The sequence below is a fragment of the Vidua chalybeata genome, chromosome 3, assembly GCF_026979565.1.
Source record: "Vidua chalybeata isolate OUT-0048 chromosome 3, bVidCha1 merged haplotype, whole genome shotgun sequence".
Taxonomy (NCBI): Eukaryota; Metazoa; Chordata; class Aves; order Passeriformes; family Viduidae; genus Vidua; species Vidua chalybeata.
Genome location: NC_071532.1, coordinates 113,371,548 through 113,389,314, shown reverse-complemented (window position 1 = coordinate 113,389,314; position 17,767 = coordinate 113,371,548). Strand labels below are relative to the sequence as shown.

The 17,767-nt window shown below is 65.7% G+C and overlaps 1 protein-coding gene across 3 annotated transcripts in view; it reads right to left on the bottom strand.

The window, feature by feature from the left end:
- Window positions 1–2,311: 2,311 nt before the first annotated feature.
- The window catches only part of DNMT3A (DNA methyltransferase 3 alpha), a 41,773-nt gene continuing 26,317 nt past the window's right edge, over window positions 2,312–17,767 (bottom strand). For all 3 annotated transcript variants that reach the window (XM_053936769.1, XM_053936771.1, XM_053936770.1), the window contains exons 7-23: window positions 14,384–14,599; window positions 14,106–14,264; window positions 13,921–14,028; window positions 13,080–13,236; window positions 12,754–12,906; window positions 12,491–12,535; window positions 11,327–11,406; window positions 11,111–11,223; window positions 8,881–9,064; window positions 8,375–8,459; window positions 7,973–8,118; window positions 7,661–7,751; window positions 7,412–7,560; window positions 7,215–7,300; window positions 6,673–6,742; window positions 6,365–6,483; window positions 2,312–6,274 (exon numbers count right to left, since the gene is read on the bottom strand). In XM_053936769.1, the coding sequence (XP_053792744.1) occupies window positions 6,133–6,274; window positions 6,365–6,483; window positions 6,673–6,742; window positions 7,215–7,300; window positions 7,412–7,560; window positions 7,661–7,751; window positions 7,973–8,118; window positions 8,375–8,459; window positions 8,881–9,064; window positions 11,111–11,223; window positions 11,327–11,406; window positions 12,491–12,535; window positions 12,754–12,906; window positions 13,080–13,236; window positions 13,921–14,028; window positions 14,106–14,264; window positions 14,384–14,599 (2,103 nt within the window). In that variant the 3' untranslated portion in view covers window positions 2,312–6,132. The remainder of the gene's footprint in view (window positions 6,275–6,364; window positions 6,484–6,672; window positions 6,743–7,214; window positions 7,301–7,411; window positions 7,561–7,660; window positions 7,752–7,972; window positions 8,119–8,374; window positions 8,460–8,880; window positions 9,065–11,110; window positions 11,224–11,326; window positions 11,407–12,490; window positions 12,536–12,753; window positions 12,907–13,079; window positions 13,237–13,920; window positions 14,029–14,105; window positions 14,265–14,383; window positions 14,600–17,767) is intronic.

The window sequence follows — 17,767 nt, the reverse complement described above, 5'->3', positions numbered from 1 at the left end:
GCCCCAGCTCTCCCAGCCTGGCTCCAGCCCTGGAGCAGCTCCGTGGTCTCCTCTGGGCTCTCTCAGCAGCTCCAGGTGCTGCTGCTGTTTGGCCCTGTTAAGATCCAGTTAGTGAGAGAAGCCTCTGCCTGAACTGAGCTGCAAATGAGACCCTATGCCACAGTCAGCAATGTGGATTTTACTTAACAATAAATGTGAGTTATACAGTTCTCTCGTTAATTAGAAGTCTATCTTCCATTGCTTAAATACATCCTTTGCTTCTTACGCTAATTAGTCCCATGCTCAGTGTTACTCTTCTTTTGGATCTTTTTGGGTCTCTGGGCCACGAGTCAGTGGTGGCAACCTGCCCCTGCTGGAGCTGGCTCTGCACAGTGCCCAGCTGGTTTTATCAGTTTCTTCCTCATCTTGGGGTTCCTGCCCAATGCCCCCGTGGCTGGTGAGTTCTTCGCTCTTGGTACCCACTCCCAGTGCCACACCCTTCCTCCCGAGCTTTGTTAGGTAAGATATTACTGAATTTACCTTCCTCCCAGCCGGGCAGCAGCACCAGTTCACCCAGTCCCGGTTCGGGTAGCCACAAGGCATGTTTGGGAGGCTGGGGTGGCCACTGCTGGTCACAGCTGCCTGGGCTGGTGTTTGTGACTCGTTTGTGAGCAGCTCCTGCTCTCCACACGCAGCCACGGCGGGGAAATGTCCGTGTGAAACCAGGACGTGCCCACCAGACCTTGCCTCTTCCAGGCCCGGAACCTTCCTGCCATAAATTCCTCCCTTCTGTGGCCCTAACAGTGCAGCAGCTATTTCCTCATTGCTGTAAGCGTTTCTTGGCCCATCAGCTTTAGCCACACCATGCTGTAAATTCCTATAAACTGATAATCTAAAATTACCCCTCATGGTTCTCACCACAGGACATCTTTCATAGTTCTATTTCCCTAAAGTATCTAATCTTATTTACAGGACCATCCCTTAAAACTTGTTTCTAGTTCAGTTTCTCTCTCAACAATGTCTGTCTCATTCCGTAACATTTCTAGGTCAGCATTTCTTATTTCAAAGCTTACATAGAAACACACGCTACGTGAGCCTTCTATCAGATTTTGAACATTTTCTATAAATCCATTTCCCCACACCTTCTCCCAGGGCCGCTCTTGAATCCATCCACGCCCCAGCCCGGACTGATCCCGGGGGTTATCCCAGCTGCAGCACCAGCACTGGGCCTTTTTGTGCTGTCTGAGGTTGCCACGGCCCTCAGCAGCCTGGAGAGCCTGGCAGTGCCCTGTGGCACCATCCCGGGCAGAGCACAGGTCCCCAGGCTGTCACACCTGTCACACCTGTCACACCTGTCACACCTGTCACAGCCACTGCTTGCCCACCCCACGTCCACCCACCACGCTCCAGGCCCCAGCACCTTGGGGGGCTGGCACTGGGGGAGGCCCCAGGAGTCTCAGCTGGAGGGGAAACTGAGGCAGGAGCCACGCCGGGCAATTTCCTGACCCACAGCTCATGGGGGGGGTTCCCACTCTGTTGGGGGGCTCTGCACCCCCCCGCCCCAGGGCTGCACGAGCCAAGGCCCCCGGTGCCCAAGGGAGCTGGGCTCAACCCAGAGCCCCCACACCTGGGATTGAGACCCCCCTGGCACCCCATCACTCATTGGGAACCCAACCACCTCAGGGCTGGGACCCCACTGTCACCTGGACACCCCCTCCCCACCCACAGGGACCCCAGGGCTCCCCGGGACTCCACAATCACCCCAAATCCCACAGGCTGCCAGGGCCCCACCAGGGCTCCCCAGGACTCCACAATCACCCCAAATCCCACCTTCTGCCAGGACCCCACCAGGGCTCCCCGGGACTCCACAATCACCCCAAATCCCACCTTCTGCCAGGACCCCACCAGGGCTCCCCGGGACTCCACAATCACCCCAAATCCCACCTTCTGCCAGGACCCCACCAGGGCTCCCCGGGACTCCACAATCACCCCAAATCCCACAGCCTGCCAGGGCCCATCCAGGGCTCCCCGGGACTCCACAACCACCCCAAATCCCACAGCCTGCCAGGGCCCCACCACCACTGCTGCTGGGACCCCCCCACGCCCTGTGACTCCACCAGACCTTTGGATTTCAGCACCTGCCAGGACCTCACTGCCCCCCCAGAGCCCCAGCACCTGCCAGGACCTCACTGTCACCAGGACCCCATCAGCACCTGGATCTCCCCACCCACCAGGACCCACCACCACCGGCTCACCCCACCACGACAGACAGACCACACAACAACACAAGAGAGCGTCTTTTTGTTTTTTTTTTTTCCTGTCTTTTTTTTTTTTTCCTCTTTTTTTCTTTTTTTTTTTTTGCACAAAACAGGACATTTATTCAAGTGTTCTCCAGCACAAGTACATTAGAAAGGAGCTCGTCTGTATTATACTCTTCTGGGCACCAAAGAAAAAGAAAAGGAGGATGGGATGGAAGCGGGACGGACAGACTTTCTACATCTGCTGCACGCATTGACCTTTATTAGTTCAGAACAGCTATGTCACGAGCAATACTCACACAGATACAACAGCGCCGGGCGCCCGCGGCACCTCCGGCCGTGAAATGCACAGTTCAGCGGCAATAAATAGAGAAGCGACCCTAAAAAAACAAACCAACAAAAAAACAGGGGCAACGAACCGAGAGAGAAGTAGAAAATAAACCGGGGGGGTCGGGGCGGGAAAAGGGGAGGGAGAGCAGCCGGGGCGGCCGCGGCGGCGCCGGGAATGTGGCGGCGGAGCCAAATCAAAGGGAGGAAGGAGGGTACCAGCTCTACGCGCGTATTCCTCGGGATGATGAGTACATGATTCTCACAAATAGTTAAGCGTCAGCTACTTCAATGACTAGGCTAAAACACAGGAAATCTCTCATTTAGTTTTCAAGTACAAAGTTAAAATGCCTTTTTCTTTTTTGTTTTTTTTTTTTAATAATAATATATAAGAGTAAAATAATAGTGCTCTTTGAAACTCCACTACGAGAAACAAAACAGTCATTGTCCAGACAGCAGACTTAATTTAACAATATATATTTTTAATAAAATGTTTTAGCACCGTGTTTGTCCCCACTCCCTCGGCGGATCTTAAGGAATTCAGGCCTTGCTGTGTTGTTTTGAGTTTTCATCTAGGGCTGTGCAACAGAATTTGTCTGGTTGTTTTGTTAAAAAAAGACGTGAGTCGGGTACGTTAAAAACTGAACTCTTGCCCCAGGCATCCCCACGGTCCCCCCCCGCCGCCGGCACCTGTTCCCAGCAGGAACCTGCTTCCCACCGGCACCGGGGCACCGGCACCGGCACCGGCTGGGCCGTGCCAGCGCCGCGCCGCGCCGGCCCCCGCGCCGCAGCACCCGCTGGGACCCGGCCCCCCAAAGGTGCAGCAGGGCCAAGGGGGTCCCAGGGAGCGCTGCAGGGCTGGGCTGAGCCGGGGCGGCCCCGGGGGTCCGCCGGGACCCCCAAACCCGGCGCCTGGCCGTGCAGAACCCGCCCGAGAGTGCCACAGGATGGGGCAGCACCGGCACCCGGAGCTGCAGGGCCACGCGGGGTCAGCACCCAGAGCCACGGCGTTGTGCAGGACCAGCACCCGGAGCTGCAGGACCGTGCAGGGTCAGCACCCAGTGCCGCAGAGCCCTGCAGGACCTGCCAACAACGTTGCAGGGCCGTGCAGGACCAGCACCCAGCACCTCAAGACCGTGCAGGATCAGCACCCAGCGCCACAGGGCCACGCAGGATCTGCAACCAGCGCTGCAGGGCCTGCAATCAGTGCTGCAGAATCTGCAATCAGCACTGCAGGGCCTGCAATCAGCGCTGCAGGGCCTGCAATCAGCGCTGCAGGGCCTGCAATCAGTGCTGCAGGGCCATGCAGCGCTGGCACCCAGCGCTGTGGGGCTGTGCAGGACCCACAGCCAGCGCAGTGGATCCATGCAGGACCCACAGCCAGGGGCACGGAGCCATGCAGGACCCGCAGCAGCGCTGCAGGGCCATGCAGGACCCGCAGTGCCCACCGTGCCCCACAGGGGATGCCCAGGGCCACGCCAGCCCCACACACGGGCTCGTGGGGCCGTGTGGGCTCAGACAGCAGCAGGCAGGCAGGACCTGTGCCCGGTGCAGCGGTCCTGTGCCATCCTGTGCCATCTGGCCCCGGGAGCGAGCAGGAGCCCAGAGCCCGGGGCCAGCGCCCTCCTGCCTCGCCACCTTCACTCCCCGGCAAAGCCAAGCCCCGCGGTGCCCCCGGCGCGGCCGCCTGTGCCAGCTCAGCTCCCCGTGCCCCCCGCACCCAGAGGGGCCCCCAAGCCCCCGGTAGCACCAGGAGGGAGGGGAGGCGGGGGCCCCGCCGCCGTCGGTCCCAGCACCTCGGAGCGCGCGGGCCGCGGCTCGCTGCCATTAGCCAGCACCCCGCAGCGAGCGCGGCCCCGGAGCCCGCACCTTTCACAGTTAGAGAAGAGACAGCGACGGGCCCGGGCCCCCGGGAGCCTCCCCGCGCCCTAGCACCGGTCCCTGCCCCGCCGGGGCCGGACCCGCGGCACCGCGGCCGCCGGAGCAGTAGCACCATCCACCGCACTGCCAGCACCTGCCCGCGCTCTGCTCACACCGCGGCTCCCGGCCCCTGCGGCCGGGGCCACCGACGCCGCGGTGCCCCGTCACCCCCGGCGGGGCGCGTGGCACCGAGGGGACACGCTCGCTCCGAACCACGCGCGGGCAGGAGAGCGATGGCCCGGCGGCCGCGGCGACGCCGCCGGGGTCCCGTCCGGGCTCTCCGGGGCATCGCCCTCCTGCCGCCGGCCCGGCCCCGCGGATGTAGCACCAGGGTCCGGGACCCGCGGCCATCCCCGCGCCATGCCGGAAACGCCCCGGCCGCGCTCCGGCACCGCTCTGTCCCCCCTGCCCTGCCGGCGTCCCCGCCGCCGCCCTCGGCCAGAGCCCGGTGCCCCACGCCGCCCCGGCGGGCGGCGCCCGCGGCGAGGGGCACGGCTTGGGGGGCAGGAGCCCCCCCGCTGCTGCCGGGGGACACCCGGCACGGGCCCTGCCGGACACCACGTACGCAGAAGAGCACCAGTACGCTGTGGGGTGGCGCCGGCGGGGCAGGGGGGCACCGCCGAGGCGCTTCCGTTCGGGACAGAAAAAGGTTATTGCATGACTCGGGATGGAGACGCTTCCGCCCGGCCGCCCCGGCCCTGCCGCTCGCTCGGAAAGGCCCGGCACGTAAGGCAACGTGGAAGCTGATGTCTCGACTCACCCCGCTGTGTAAAGCACCATTATGAAGTCAGGTTGTACAGTAGTAACAGTACCTTTTATATATATATATATCTATATCTCATATCTATCATATATATATAAACTGTAAACAAGAGGTAACAGCGGCTTCTAGGATCTGCTCTCTTCAAGGTTTCCGTATGGTAGGCACCCAAAATACTGTAGAAAAGGTGTGTGTGTGGTGTGTGTGTTCCCGGCCTCCCTGCCGGGCTGGCTCCATGTCACCGGAGAGCGGTGCTGGTGGAACAGAGCGAGGCTCAGCCGCCGGGCGCTGGAGCCGCCGAGCGCGGCCGGGGCCGGGGCCGGGCCGGCCAGGCGCTGGCGCGGACGGAGCGGAGCGGTCTCGGAGCGGGTCTCGGAGCAGAGCGGGTCTCCTTTGCCTCCGCCTCCCTCCCCGCTGGGCTTTCCCGCTGCCGTTTCCCCCTCTCCGAGAGCGGCGCTGGCGACGGCATCTCGTCTCGCCCGCTGCTCCGAGAAGTGGAAACCAAACCGACAGGAAAACCCAGCCAGAAAAGAGCGGAAAATTAAAAGGTTACCCAAAAAAAAAAAAAAAAAAGGTTTTGGTTTTCTTTTCTTTTTTTTTCTTTTTTTTTCTTCCGTTTTGTTGTCGGTTGTTTGCTTTCGCCGTCTTCGTTTTTGTTTGCTTCTTGTGGTTTTTGTTTGTTTTTAAATAGCTAAAGCTGATCCTGGGAAATTCCGGAGAGGACACCGACCCCTTTCGCTCGGGGAGACGTGTGCTGGGTTCCCGTCGGGCTGCGAAATCCCGTCTCTCTTCTGGGTGCTGACTCTTCTCTCATTCTGTGTGTTCACTTCTCTTGGCGTGGATGGGTTTGTTTCCGACTCGCTCCGTGTGACCAGTCCCTGCCCATCCCTAAACGCAGGCGAAGTATTCCTTCAGGGGCGCGAAGAGGTGGCGGATCACCGGCACGCTCCAGGACCTGCCGAGCAGTCTCTGCCGGGCCAGGCGGCTCATGTTGGACACGTCCGTGTAGTGCACGGGGAAGCCAAACACCCTGCGGGACAGGACGGGACGGGAAGGGGTCGGGGTCAGGGGCCTGGCGCGGGCGGGACCCGGCGCGCTGCCCCGGCCCCGGCACCGCTACCTCTCCATCTCCGTGCACCACAGGATGTCCTCCTTCTCGTTCATGAACACGGGGAAGTGCTGGTCCTTGCCCTGCTTGATGGAGTTGGAGCGAGTGGTGATGGTTCGCACTTTGCTGAACTGCAAGAGGCACGGGCTGGTCAGGCTGGGGCGGGACGGAGCCCCCGGGGGACTCCCACCCCGGGAGCCGCCGCTGATCCCTCCTGAAACCCCCACCCTGCGCCCCAGGGAGCCTGGGACTGCTGCTGACAGCACTGGAACCCCGCTCCTGCCTCTTCAGGCCCCCCTCACCACCCAGCCCGGGCTGACCTTTGCTATCCTGCCGTGCTCCAGGCACTCCTGCAGCTCCAGCTTATCGTTGACGGTGGACGCGAGTGGCCTGGGGGGGGGAGAGATGGTGGGCAGGGGGTGGCAGCGCTGTGTCCCCATACTGTCCCCCCCGCTCTGGGCACAGGGCAGGTCTCCAGCTGGGGTTTGTGGGGGTCACAAGGTGGCCACGGCTGTTTTGGGGGTCTGTGGCAGGTCACGGGCAAGAAGCAATTCCTGTGGGAGCCCATCTGTGGCCACTAGCTGTGGGCTGCCGCAGCCAACACCCAAGAGGGACACAAAGGACAGCTTAGTGCCACCCCTCCAGCACAAAAGAGCTGGGACAGGACCAGCCACCCCCCCAAGGGGAACCACCACAGGTTTCTAGGGGTGCCATCAGCTCTTTGTCAGACTCCCGCTCTTGCCCAGCCCTGACCAGGCTCAGGGGACCCCCAGAGGCACAGCTGGGCTGAGGGAGGACCCTGGGGTGCAGCCCACCCTCCCAGAGCCAGCCGGGGGCTCGGCTTGGGGCCGCTCTCACCCACCTGTTCATGCCGGGCAGGTTCCCCCAGAAGTACCGTGCCCGGTGCGCTGCGGACACTTCTTTGGCATCGATCATGACGGGATTGGACTGAGGGAGGGAGAGCGGGAAGGGTCAGTGGAGCTGGGCAGCCCCCTGCCGTGGGGGTGGGACCTGGGGGTCCCCGGGGCCGGAGGGGGGTGACCCCAGGCGGGCACTGACCTCCAGGAAGCGCGAGATGTCCCTCTTGTCGCTCACGCCCATGGCCACCACGTTCTCAAAGAGCCAGAAGAAGGGCCGGTCGTCGCCCTCCTTGGGCCGGGCTTCGTGCAGCAGGCGGTAGAACTCAAAGAAGAGGCGCCCGGTGCCCTCTGGGAGGAGAGAGGAGGGCTGGGGTCAGGGCTGGGGGGGGGGTCTCTGCCAGCCCTGGGGGGCCAGCCCCACCCCTGCGGAGCCCCAGCCCTCTCCTACCGTAGAGACCCTTCCTGGCCGGGTTGACGATGGACAGGTCGTTGCAGGGGCTCCCCCCAATGACCAGATCAAAGGGGCCCCACTCCTGAATCTGCAAGAGGCAAAGGAGAGCCCGGCTGAGCCAGGCGCTGCCACGGCCCGGGGGACGGGGGGCCGTGACGCTGGCCGAGCTCCCGGCGCGGGGAGGGACCCACCGGGACCACGGGGTCCCGCTCAGGACGCCCTGACACTGCCACCCCGGGCCCCAGGGTTGCTCCTGGAGCTCTGGGGAGGCCCCGGCGCTGGCAGGGAGGGGGGCAGGAGGGCACGTACGTGTTTCTGGGTGACGTTGCGGACGTCCCCGACGTACATGATCTTGCCCTGGTGCCTCACCATGCCCACGGTGATGGAGTCCTCGCACACCTCGGAGGCGATGTACCTGTCCACCTGGATGCCCAGGTCCTTCAGCACCAGCAAGCCTGTGGGGAGCCACGGGGAGTGGGCCGTGCACGCACGACGGGGCCCCCCAGCCCCGTCCCACCCCCAGGGCTGAGCCCTGCCTGCTCCCCGCTTGTGTGACCCCTGGGGTGGAGCAGACAGGGGGGGCTGCCCAAGGGAACCCCCCCAGACCCGGCCACACCCACGGCCTGAGACCACCGGCTCCTGTCACCCCCATCCCACACACGCCCTGGGGGAGCCCCTGCAAGGGCCAGGGGGCCAGGGACCCCCACCCACCTGTGGCGATGCCATCGAAGAGCGACAGCACCCGGATGGGCTTCCTCTTCTCAGCGGGCACCGGCGGGTACACCTTGGGGGGGTCCTGGAGCCAGGGGGATGGGGTCAGCGGGGAGGGACTGGGGGGGTCAGCGGGGAGGGACTGGGGGGGTCAGCGGGGAGAGCTTGGGGGTCAGTGGGGAGGGGCTGGGGGGGTCAGTGGGGAGGGGCTGGGGGGGTCAGTGGGGAGGGGCTGGGGGGTCAGTGGGGAGGGACTGGGGGGGTCAGTGGGGAGGGACTGGGGGGGTCAGCGGGGAGGGACTGGGGGGTGAGTGGGGAGGGACTGGGGGGGTCAGCGGGGAGGGACTGGGGGTCAGTGGGGAGAGCTTGGGGTCAGTGGGGAGAACTTGAAGGGTCAGTGGGGAGGGGCTGGGGGTCAGTGAGGAGGGGCTGGGGGGGTCAGCGGGGAGAACTTGGGGGTCAGTGGTGAGGGACTGGGGGGGGGCCAGCGGGGAGGGGGCACTCACAAACTCCTGGTCGTGGTTGTTGGCGAAGAACATCTGGAGGCGCGAGGGCCAGTCCTCCCGCCGCCGCAGCAGCCCGTAGACGCCCTTGTGGCCGCACATGTAGCAGTTCCAGGGGTCCTCCTTGATGGCCGCCTGCGCCGCCCCCGGGCCCACCAGCAGGTCCACGCACTCCACGCAGAAGCACCTGGCACAGGTGGCAGCCAGGGTCAGCGGCGGGGCTCGTGCCAGGGCGGTGGCACCACCGGGGTCCCACAGAGCTGCCCACTCCCACCCGTGGGCTGAGACCACGGAGCATTTCCCAGCTCAGTGCTGGGACTGGGGCATTGCCAAAGCTCGCCCCAGCCCTGCAGCGGGACTGTGGCATCACCAGAACCTCCCCAGCCCCAAACCAGAGCTGGCATCAGCCAAAACCCCATGGCAGGACTGTGGCATCACCAGAACCTCCCCAGCCCCAAACCAGAGCTGGCATCAGCCAAAACCCCATGGCAGGACTGTGGCATCACCAGAACCTCCCCAGCCCCCAACCAGAGCTGGCATCAGCCAAAACCCCATGGCAGGACTCTGGCATCACCAGAACTTCCCCAGCCTCACACCTGGATTGGCATCACCAAAAACTCCGTGGCAGGACCACGCCATCTCCAGTTTGGGGCATGACCAAAACTTCCCCCAACCCCACAAACCAGGACCGAGGCACCACCAAAGCCTCCCAGTCTCAAACCACAGCTGGCATCACCCAGTCCCCGTGCCAGGACTGTGGCAGGACCAGGGCATTGCCAAAACTCCCACAATCCCACACCTGGACCAGAACATTACCAAAATCTCCCGACCCTACACATGGAGACTGTGGCATCATTAAAACACCCCAGCCCCAAACCAGCACTGGCATCAGCAACAGCCCATGGCAGGAATGTGGCACCATGAAAATCTTTCCAGTCCTGCACCGGGACATCACAAATCCTCCCAGCCCCAAACCAGGGCTGGCATCACTGAAATCCTACACCAGCACCGAAGCATCACCAGAACTTCCCATGCCGGGACTGTGGCACCACCAGAACATTCCCAAGCCCCACAGCAGGACTGGCAGCACCCGAGTTCCACAGGTCTGTGGCACTACCAGAACCTCTGTAGCTGCACATGAGGACTGAGGCATCACAGAATATCCCAGATTAGTGCTGAGGTGAATAAACCTGCTCCAGGTAGTGGGATTGAAATGCAGATTGAGCTGCAGAGGTTGAGCTCTGGGTGGAGCCCCAGCTTGAACTGCTGAGCTTTGGAATAACAAAGAGGAGAGGAAGGGTGACCCAGCTGGGTGAATGGGCAGACCCAGCAGGGGTTGGGATAACATAACAAAGGAGATCAAGAGAGCTGCCTGCCAGCCAGGTGCGTGCACAGGAGCTGAGGACTCTGGAGGAACAGTGCAGAGGGGGACACTGAGGGGACAAAACCGAGGGGTTCTTTAGTTGGGATCCCTCCTCAGAGGCACCAGCTCGGGCTGTGCTCGTATTTCTGTGCCACGAATAAATGGCTTTACTGAACAAGACATCTGAGACTCTGCCATTGGCAAGCTGGGCTGGAGCCACTGGGGAAGCAGGGTCTGACTGGGTGTGGGGCCGTGGGGAGCCCAGCTGGGCCACTGGGCCACTGCAGCCACGGGGCTCTGGCCACAGCAGTGACAGTGTCTGGCACTGGCAGTGTGACAGCCCAGGAGGCTCAGGAATGCTCAGACTGGGTCATTTCCTTAATGGCATCACCGAATTCCCATGCCAGGACTTGGCATCACCAGAACCTCCCAGTTTCACACAGGACCATGGTGGGACTGTGGCATCACCATACCCTACCCAGACTGGGACATCAAAGCCTGACACGGGGACAGTGGCACCACCAGAACCTCCCTGGCACCACCAGAACCTCCCTGGCATCACCAGAACCGCCTGCTCCTGTGCCACAGACCACAGCACTGCCAAAACATCCCAGCCCCAAACCACGACCGGCTGAACTCCGTGCCAAGACCGTGGCATCACCAAACCTTCTCAGTCCCTTACTGAGACTGGGACATCACCAAAACTCCCCAGTCCCACACCAGGACTGGCATCACCAAAAGCAGGAACGTGGCAACACCAAACTTGCCCAGCCTCACGCCGGACAGGAGTGGGGCCCCAGAGGAAGCTGGCTGGTTCCAGCCCAGCCCCGTGGCACCCCCAGCCCCGTGGCACCCCCAGCCCCGTGGCACCTGCAGCAGTTGTTGTTGCCACACATGAGGACCTCGCGGCCACCGCAGCAGATGGTGCAGTAGGACTGGTAGCCGTCGTCGTCGTACTGGTACGCGCACTCCAGGAAGCAGTTCTGGGGACAGCCGGGGCGTCACTGCGGGCCTGGGCACGCTGGGGACCCCGCCACGGGGTAGGGCACACCCTGTGAGCCCCCCAGGCCCTGCCCCAGGCCGTACCTTGCAGTTTTGGCACATCCCCCCGATGAACAGAGGGTGCTCCAGGGTCACGTTGAGGCTCCCGCAGGAGATGCAGATGTCTGGGGGAGAAGGGGAGACATTGCCCTGGCACCCCACCCTGGCATGGGGACACCCTGACCCATTGCCCTGGCACCCCAGCCCAGCGTGGGGACACCCCAACCATCACCCTGGCACCCCCCCTGGCATGGGGACACCGTGACCCATCGCCCTGGCACTCCACCCTGGCATGGGGACACCCCAACCATTGCCCTGGCACCCCAGCCCAGCGTGGGGACACCGTAACCCATTGCCCTGGCACCCCACCCTGGCATGGGGACACCCTGACCCATTGCCCTGGCACCCCCAGCCCAGCATGGGGACACCCCAACCATTGCCCTGGCACCCCAGCCCGGCGTGGGGACACCCTGACCCATTGCCCTGGCACTCCACCCTGGCATGGGGACACCCCAGCCATCGCCCTGGCACCCCAGCCTGGTGTGGTCATCGCCCTGGCACCCCACCCCAGCGAGGGGGACACCCTGAGACATCTCCCTGGCACTGCAGCCCGGTGTGGGGACACTGTGACCCATCGCCTTGGCACCCCAGCCCAGCATGGGGACACCCCAACCATCACCCTGGCACCCCACCCTGGCTTGGGGACACCCCAACCATTGCCCTGGCACTCTGCCAGGCATGGCCATCACCCTGGCACTCCACCCTGGCATGGGGACACCCTGACCCATTGCCCTGGCACCCCACCCTGGCATGGGGACACCCTGACCCATTGCCCTGGCACCCCACCCTGGCATGGGGACACCCTGACCCATCACCCTGGCACCCCACCCTGGCATGGGGACAGCCCAGCCCTGTCCTGCAGTCCCTAGGACACACTCACCCCATGCTGGGGTCCCACCAGAGCTGGGACCAGCCCTGGGAGCAGCAGCACGAGTCCCCTCTGCCCTCCAGCCCCGAGCCCGAGAGCCCCGGGCAGTGTCCTGGGGGGTCCCTGCCACCACCCAGGGTGGGCCACTGCCACGTCCCAGCTGCTGTCCCTCTGCCAGCCAGGCCCAGGGGTGGGACAGGCCTGGCCTTGCCGCCCCACAGCCCTGTGTGCCCCCGTGCCCTGGGGCACGGAGCCCAGCCCGCCCGCAGCGCCGCGCTCACCCTCGATGTTCCTGCACTTCTGCCGCACCTCGTAGACCAGCCGCTCTGGGGGAACAGCGCGGTCAGGGGGGCTGCCCCGGCCAGGGGGGTGCAGGGAGGGACCCCCCCGGCAGGGAGGAGCCGGGGGGAGAAGGGGGCCCGGCCTGGAGCAGCTCTTGTCCCCCGCCCCGCAGGGAGCACGGCCGAAGCGAGCCCCGAGGGAGGAGCGGCAGGCACGGGGGCACGGCCAGCCCCGGTGGCAGCCCCGGTAGCAGCCCCGGTACCTCGGGTGCGCTCGTCGATGATCTCCTTGACCTTGGGCTTCTCCTGGGTTGTGCTTTTCCGGGGTTTTTTGGCGGGTGGGGGCGGTGCGTAGGCGGCTGCTTCGGGTTCCACCCACATCTCCGTGTAAACTTCTTTGTAGGGGTTGCGCTCCTCTGCGGGTCAGTGCTGTCATCAGTCGTGTCCCCCCCCCCCCCCCCGGCGGGTCACATCACCACGGTCCCCCCAGCAGGGTCCCAGCCCCCCAGGACCTCCCTGCCGGGCCCGTGCCACCCGAGCTGATGGCCAGTGTCCCCCGGGAGCGTCCCCAGTCCCCAGCCCCGCTGACCTTCGGGGGGCTCCAGCCCCTTGGGGCCCGAGGGCTGGAAGCCGCCCAGGGCCCACTCGATCATCTGCTTGTTCTGGATCTCCACCACCTTGGACGTGTCCGTCTCGTCGTTCTCGGGGCACGCGGGGAAGATCTTCCCGGCCCGGCTGCTGGCCACCTGTGGGGGTGCGGGTGTCACCCACCCCACACGGGGTCCCCATCCTGCGCCCCCCCCGGCTGCTCCTGCCCTGCCCAGACCCCAGCCTCGGGGGCACCAGCGCCGTACGAGACCCCCCAAAGGCAGGATCCAAGCAGTGTCCCCCATGTCCAGGCAGTGTCCCCCCATTGCTCGGCAGTGTCACCCCCATGTCCAAGCAGTGTCCCCCCATGTCCAGGCAGTGTCCCCACGGGCTCAGCAGTGTCACCCATGTCCAGGCAGTGTCCCCCCAGGTCTCAGCAGTGTCCCCCATGGGCTTGGCAGTGTCCCCCCCATGTCCAAACAATGTCCCCCCATGTCCAGGCAGTGTCACCCCATGGCTCGGCAGTGTCACCCAGGAGCTCAGCAGTGTCCCCCCATGTCCAGGCAGTGTCCCCCATGTCCAGGCAGTGTCCCCCCATGGCTCGGCAGTGTCCCCCACGTCTCGGCAGTGTCCCCCACGTCTCGGCAGTGTCCCCCAGGAGCTCAGCAGTGTCCCCCATCTCTCGGCAGTGTCCCCCATGTCTCGGCAGTGTCCCCCATCTCTCAGCAGTGTCCCCCAGGAGCTCAGCAGTGTCACCCATCTCTCGGCAGTGTCCCCCAGGAGCTCAGCAGTGTCCCCCATGTCTCGGCAGTGTCCCCCACGTCTCGGCAGTGTCCCCTCACCTGCAGCACCTCGTAGATGGCCTTGCGGTACATGGGCTGCTTGTTGTAGGTGGCCTGGTGGAAGGCGCTGGCGAAGGAGCTCAGGGGCAGCAGCTTCTCCACGCACACCTGGGGACAGGAGGCGGCCGTGGCGACACCGGAGGCAGGACGGCCGCCGCCGCCGCGGCCGCGGGCTCGCCACTTACCACCGAGAACTTGCCGTCGCCGAACCACATGACCCAGCGGGTGCCCTCGGCGGCGCGGCTGCGGCCGGTCATCCACCAGGACACGATGCGGCCGGGCCACCAGGAGAAGCCGCGCAGCTTGCCCCACACCAGCTCGCCGATGCCGAAGCCGCGCCCGTCCTGCGGGCAGCGCGGGGCTCAGCGCGGCTCACGGGCCCCGGGCCCGGCCCCGCTCCGCCCGGCCCGGCCCCGCTCCGCCCGGCCCGGCCCGGCCCCGCTCCGCCCGGCCCGGCGCTCACCTCGTACTCGGGCTCGTCGTCGGCCGACTTGGAGGCGTTCTTGTCGCCCGCCTCGGCCACGGCGGGCTCGGGCGTGGTGGCCACGCTGGGCGAGGCGGGGTCGGTGGGCTGCTGCGGCCCGGGCGGCGGGCTGGCCTCCTCCTCCTTCTGCGCCTCGGCCCGCGCCGGCTCCTCCACCACGTTCATCACGGCGATCACCTTGGCCTTCTTCTCCGCCTGCGGAGACGCCGCGGGGCATGGCACCGGCCCGGGGGCCGGCTCCCGTGCCTCAGTTTCCCGCTGCTGAGCCCCGGGATCTGTCCCGGGGCCCGTGCCGTGACCCCCCCCCGAGCGCATCCCGGTACGCTCTGTGCTCATCCCCGTCCATGCCACCGTGTCCGGGTCCCCCCCCTTCCAGCTCCCCCGGCCCCGGCGGGATCTCCCCGCGCGGCCCGGGCGCTCCGGCCCCGGTGGTGCCGGTGCCGCTGCCGGTACCGTACCCGCGGGGAGCGGCCGGGCCCGGCCGGGGCGGAACGCGCGGAGCCGGAACGCGCGGAGCCGGCCGGGCCGGTGCGGGTCAGCCCGGCGGCCCTTTGTCTGGGCTCCGGGTCACGTGGTGCCTCCCGGCCCGGCTGGTTGGCTGCGGCGGGGGGCGCGCGGGGGGCGCGGGCCGGACCGGAACCGAAGGGGAACCGAGAGGGCCCGAGTGGAACCGAACGGAACCGAAAACACCCGAGCAGAACCGAGAGGAGCCGAAGGGACCCGAGCGGCGGCCGGAACGGACCCGGAGGGAACGGAGCGGAACCGAAGGCACCGGGCGGCGCCGAAAGGTTCCCGAAGAACCGAGCGGAACCGAGCGCAGCCCACGGGAACGAAGACACCCGAGCGACCTCCGGGACGGGGCCGAGCGGTCCCGAGCGGAACCGAACGGTTCCGAGCGGAACCGAACGAAGCCGAGCGGACCGCCGGCACGGAACCGAACGGAGCCGAACGGCCCCGAGCGGCCCGGCCCGCTGCCGCTCGCCCGGTGTCCTCCCGGGCTGGCCCCAGTCCCGCTCCCGGTGCTTCTCGCCTCAGCCCCGCCGTCCCGCCGGTGCCCCGGTCCCGGCCCGTCCCTCCCGGTACTCACGGGCCCGCGGCCGTGCTCCGGTCCGGGCTGGGCAGCGCCTCACGCCGCGGGGCCGCCGCCGCCGCCTTTTGTCCCGGGGCCGCGGCCCCCCGGCCTTTGTGCGGAGCGCCGGGACGGGGCGGGGGCGGCGGCGCCCCGGGGGCCTCGCCCCGCACGGCTGGAGCCGCCCCCGCCCCCGCCACCAGTGTCCCCAGTGCCACCGGTTGGGGACGGGGCGGGGGCAGGATGGACACCGGTCTGCGGTCACACTGCCCGGTTCAGCCCGGTGTGGTCACACTGCCCGGTTCAGCCCAGTACGGACACACTGCCCGGTTCAGCCCAGTACAGTCACTGGTCTGAGGTCACACTGCCCGGTTCAGCCCAGTACAGTCACTGGTCTGTGCTCACACTGCCCAGTTCAGCCCAGTACAGTCACTGGTCTGTGCTCACACTGCCCAGTTCAGCCCAGTACAGTCACTGGTCTGTGCTCACACTGCCCAGTTCAGCCCAGTACGGGCACTGGACTGTGCTCACACTGCCCAGTTCAGCCCAGTACAGTCACTGGTCTGTGCTCACACTGCCCAGTTCAGCCCAGTACAGTCACTGGTCTGAGGTCACACTGCCCGGTTCAGCCCAGTACAGGCACTGGTCTGAGGTCACACTGCCCGGTTCAGCCCAGTACAGGCACTGGTGCAGGGCTGGCACTGTCCCGCTGTCCCGGTTCGGCCCGGTACGGACGGGACACGCTCGGGGTCCCTGCACCCCAGGACAGGCCCTGTCCCCGCCTGCCCTGCCAGCCCTGCTGTCCCCGTGTCCCCACTGTCCCTGCTGTCCCCGGTGTCCCTGCTGTCCCCGGTGTCCCGGGCGTCCCACGGTGTCCCCGGTGTCCCGGGGGTCCCACGGCGCGGTGCCTCCGGGACCCCCCTGTGTGCAAAGGGGGGGTGGTGTCACCCCGGGGGGGGGGCAGCGGGACCCCCGCCCTGCCACCCCCTGCTCGGGGGTCCCCGGGCCACCGCCTCATCCCGGGACCAGGGGGGTCCGCAGGGGACCCTGAGCACTGCGGTGGCACAAGGCCACCCTCAGGGTGCTCTCCGGGTGACAATGGGGCGACATCACCCGCTCCGTGCCCCCCCCCCCGGTGACAATGGGGTGGCAGCAGGGACACCCCGCTTCTTCCAGCCTGCCTCGGGCTTTGGGGACCTGCGATGTTTGGGGGCACGAGTGGCCCTGGGCCAAAGGACACGGGGTAGGTGACACCCCGAGTGTCCTGGGGCAGGGTCGCAGCAGGACCTCGTGTCCCCCCCCCCCCCCCCCAGTGCTGGGGGCTCCGCTCTGCCCGGGGGGGACAGGAAATGTCCCATCGCCGGTCGTTAAGGGACATCGTCTGGATATCCCCGCTGGACAATTGTCCCCAGCGCTCCCTGCCCTGGGGCCACCGGCAGCTCCGGCAGCCCTGTCCACCCCACCCCCACCCCCAGCCTCAGCCTCATCCTCAGCCCCATCACCACCCCCATTCCATCCCCATCCCCATCCCTGTCCCCATTCCATCCCTATTCCATCCCTATTCCATCCCCATTCCATCTCCATTCCCATCCCCATTCCATCCCCATCCCCATCCCATCCCTATTCCATCCCTATTCCATCCCCATTCCATCCCCATCCGCATTCCATCCCTATTCCATCCCCATCCCCATCCCCATCCCCATCCCTATTCCATCCCTATTCCATCCCCATTCCATCTCCATTCCCATCCCCATTCCCATCCCCATCCCAACCCCATCCCTATTCCATCCCTATTCCATCCCTATTCCATCCCCATCCCCATCCCCATCCCATCCCATCCCCATCCCCATCCCCATCCCATCCCATCCCATCCCATCCCATCCCATCCCATCCCATCCCATCCCATCCCATCCCATCCCATCCCATCCCATCCCCGGCCCTGCTCCTGCCCCATTCCCACCCCATTCCCTCCTTCATCCCCATCCCCATTCCCTTCACCTCCATCCCAACCCCACGGTCCCGTCTCCATCCCCAGCTCCACAGCTGGCACTGCCGGGGGGTCCCAGCCTAAGGGCCCCCAGTGCGGGCGTGACAGGGACAGCGCCTGCCCTGGGTGTCCCTGTGTCTGTGTCCCTGTCACTGCACTGACCCTGGTGTCCCTGTCCCTGTGTCCCTGTCCCTGCACTGACCCTGATCCTGAGTGTCCCTGTGTCCGTGTCACTGCACTGACCCCGAGTGTCCCTGTCCCCTGTCCCTGTCCCTGCACTGACCCTGATCCTGACTGTCCCTGTGTC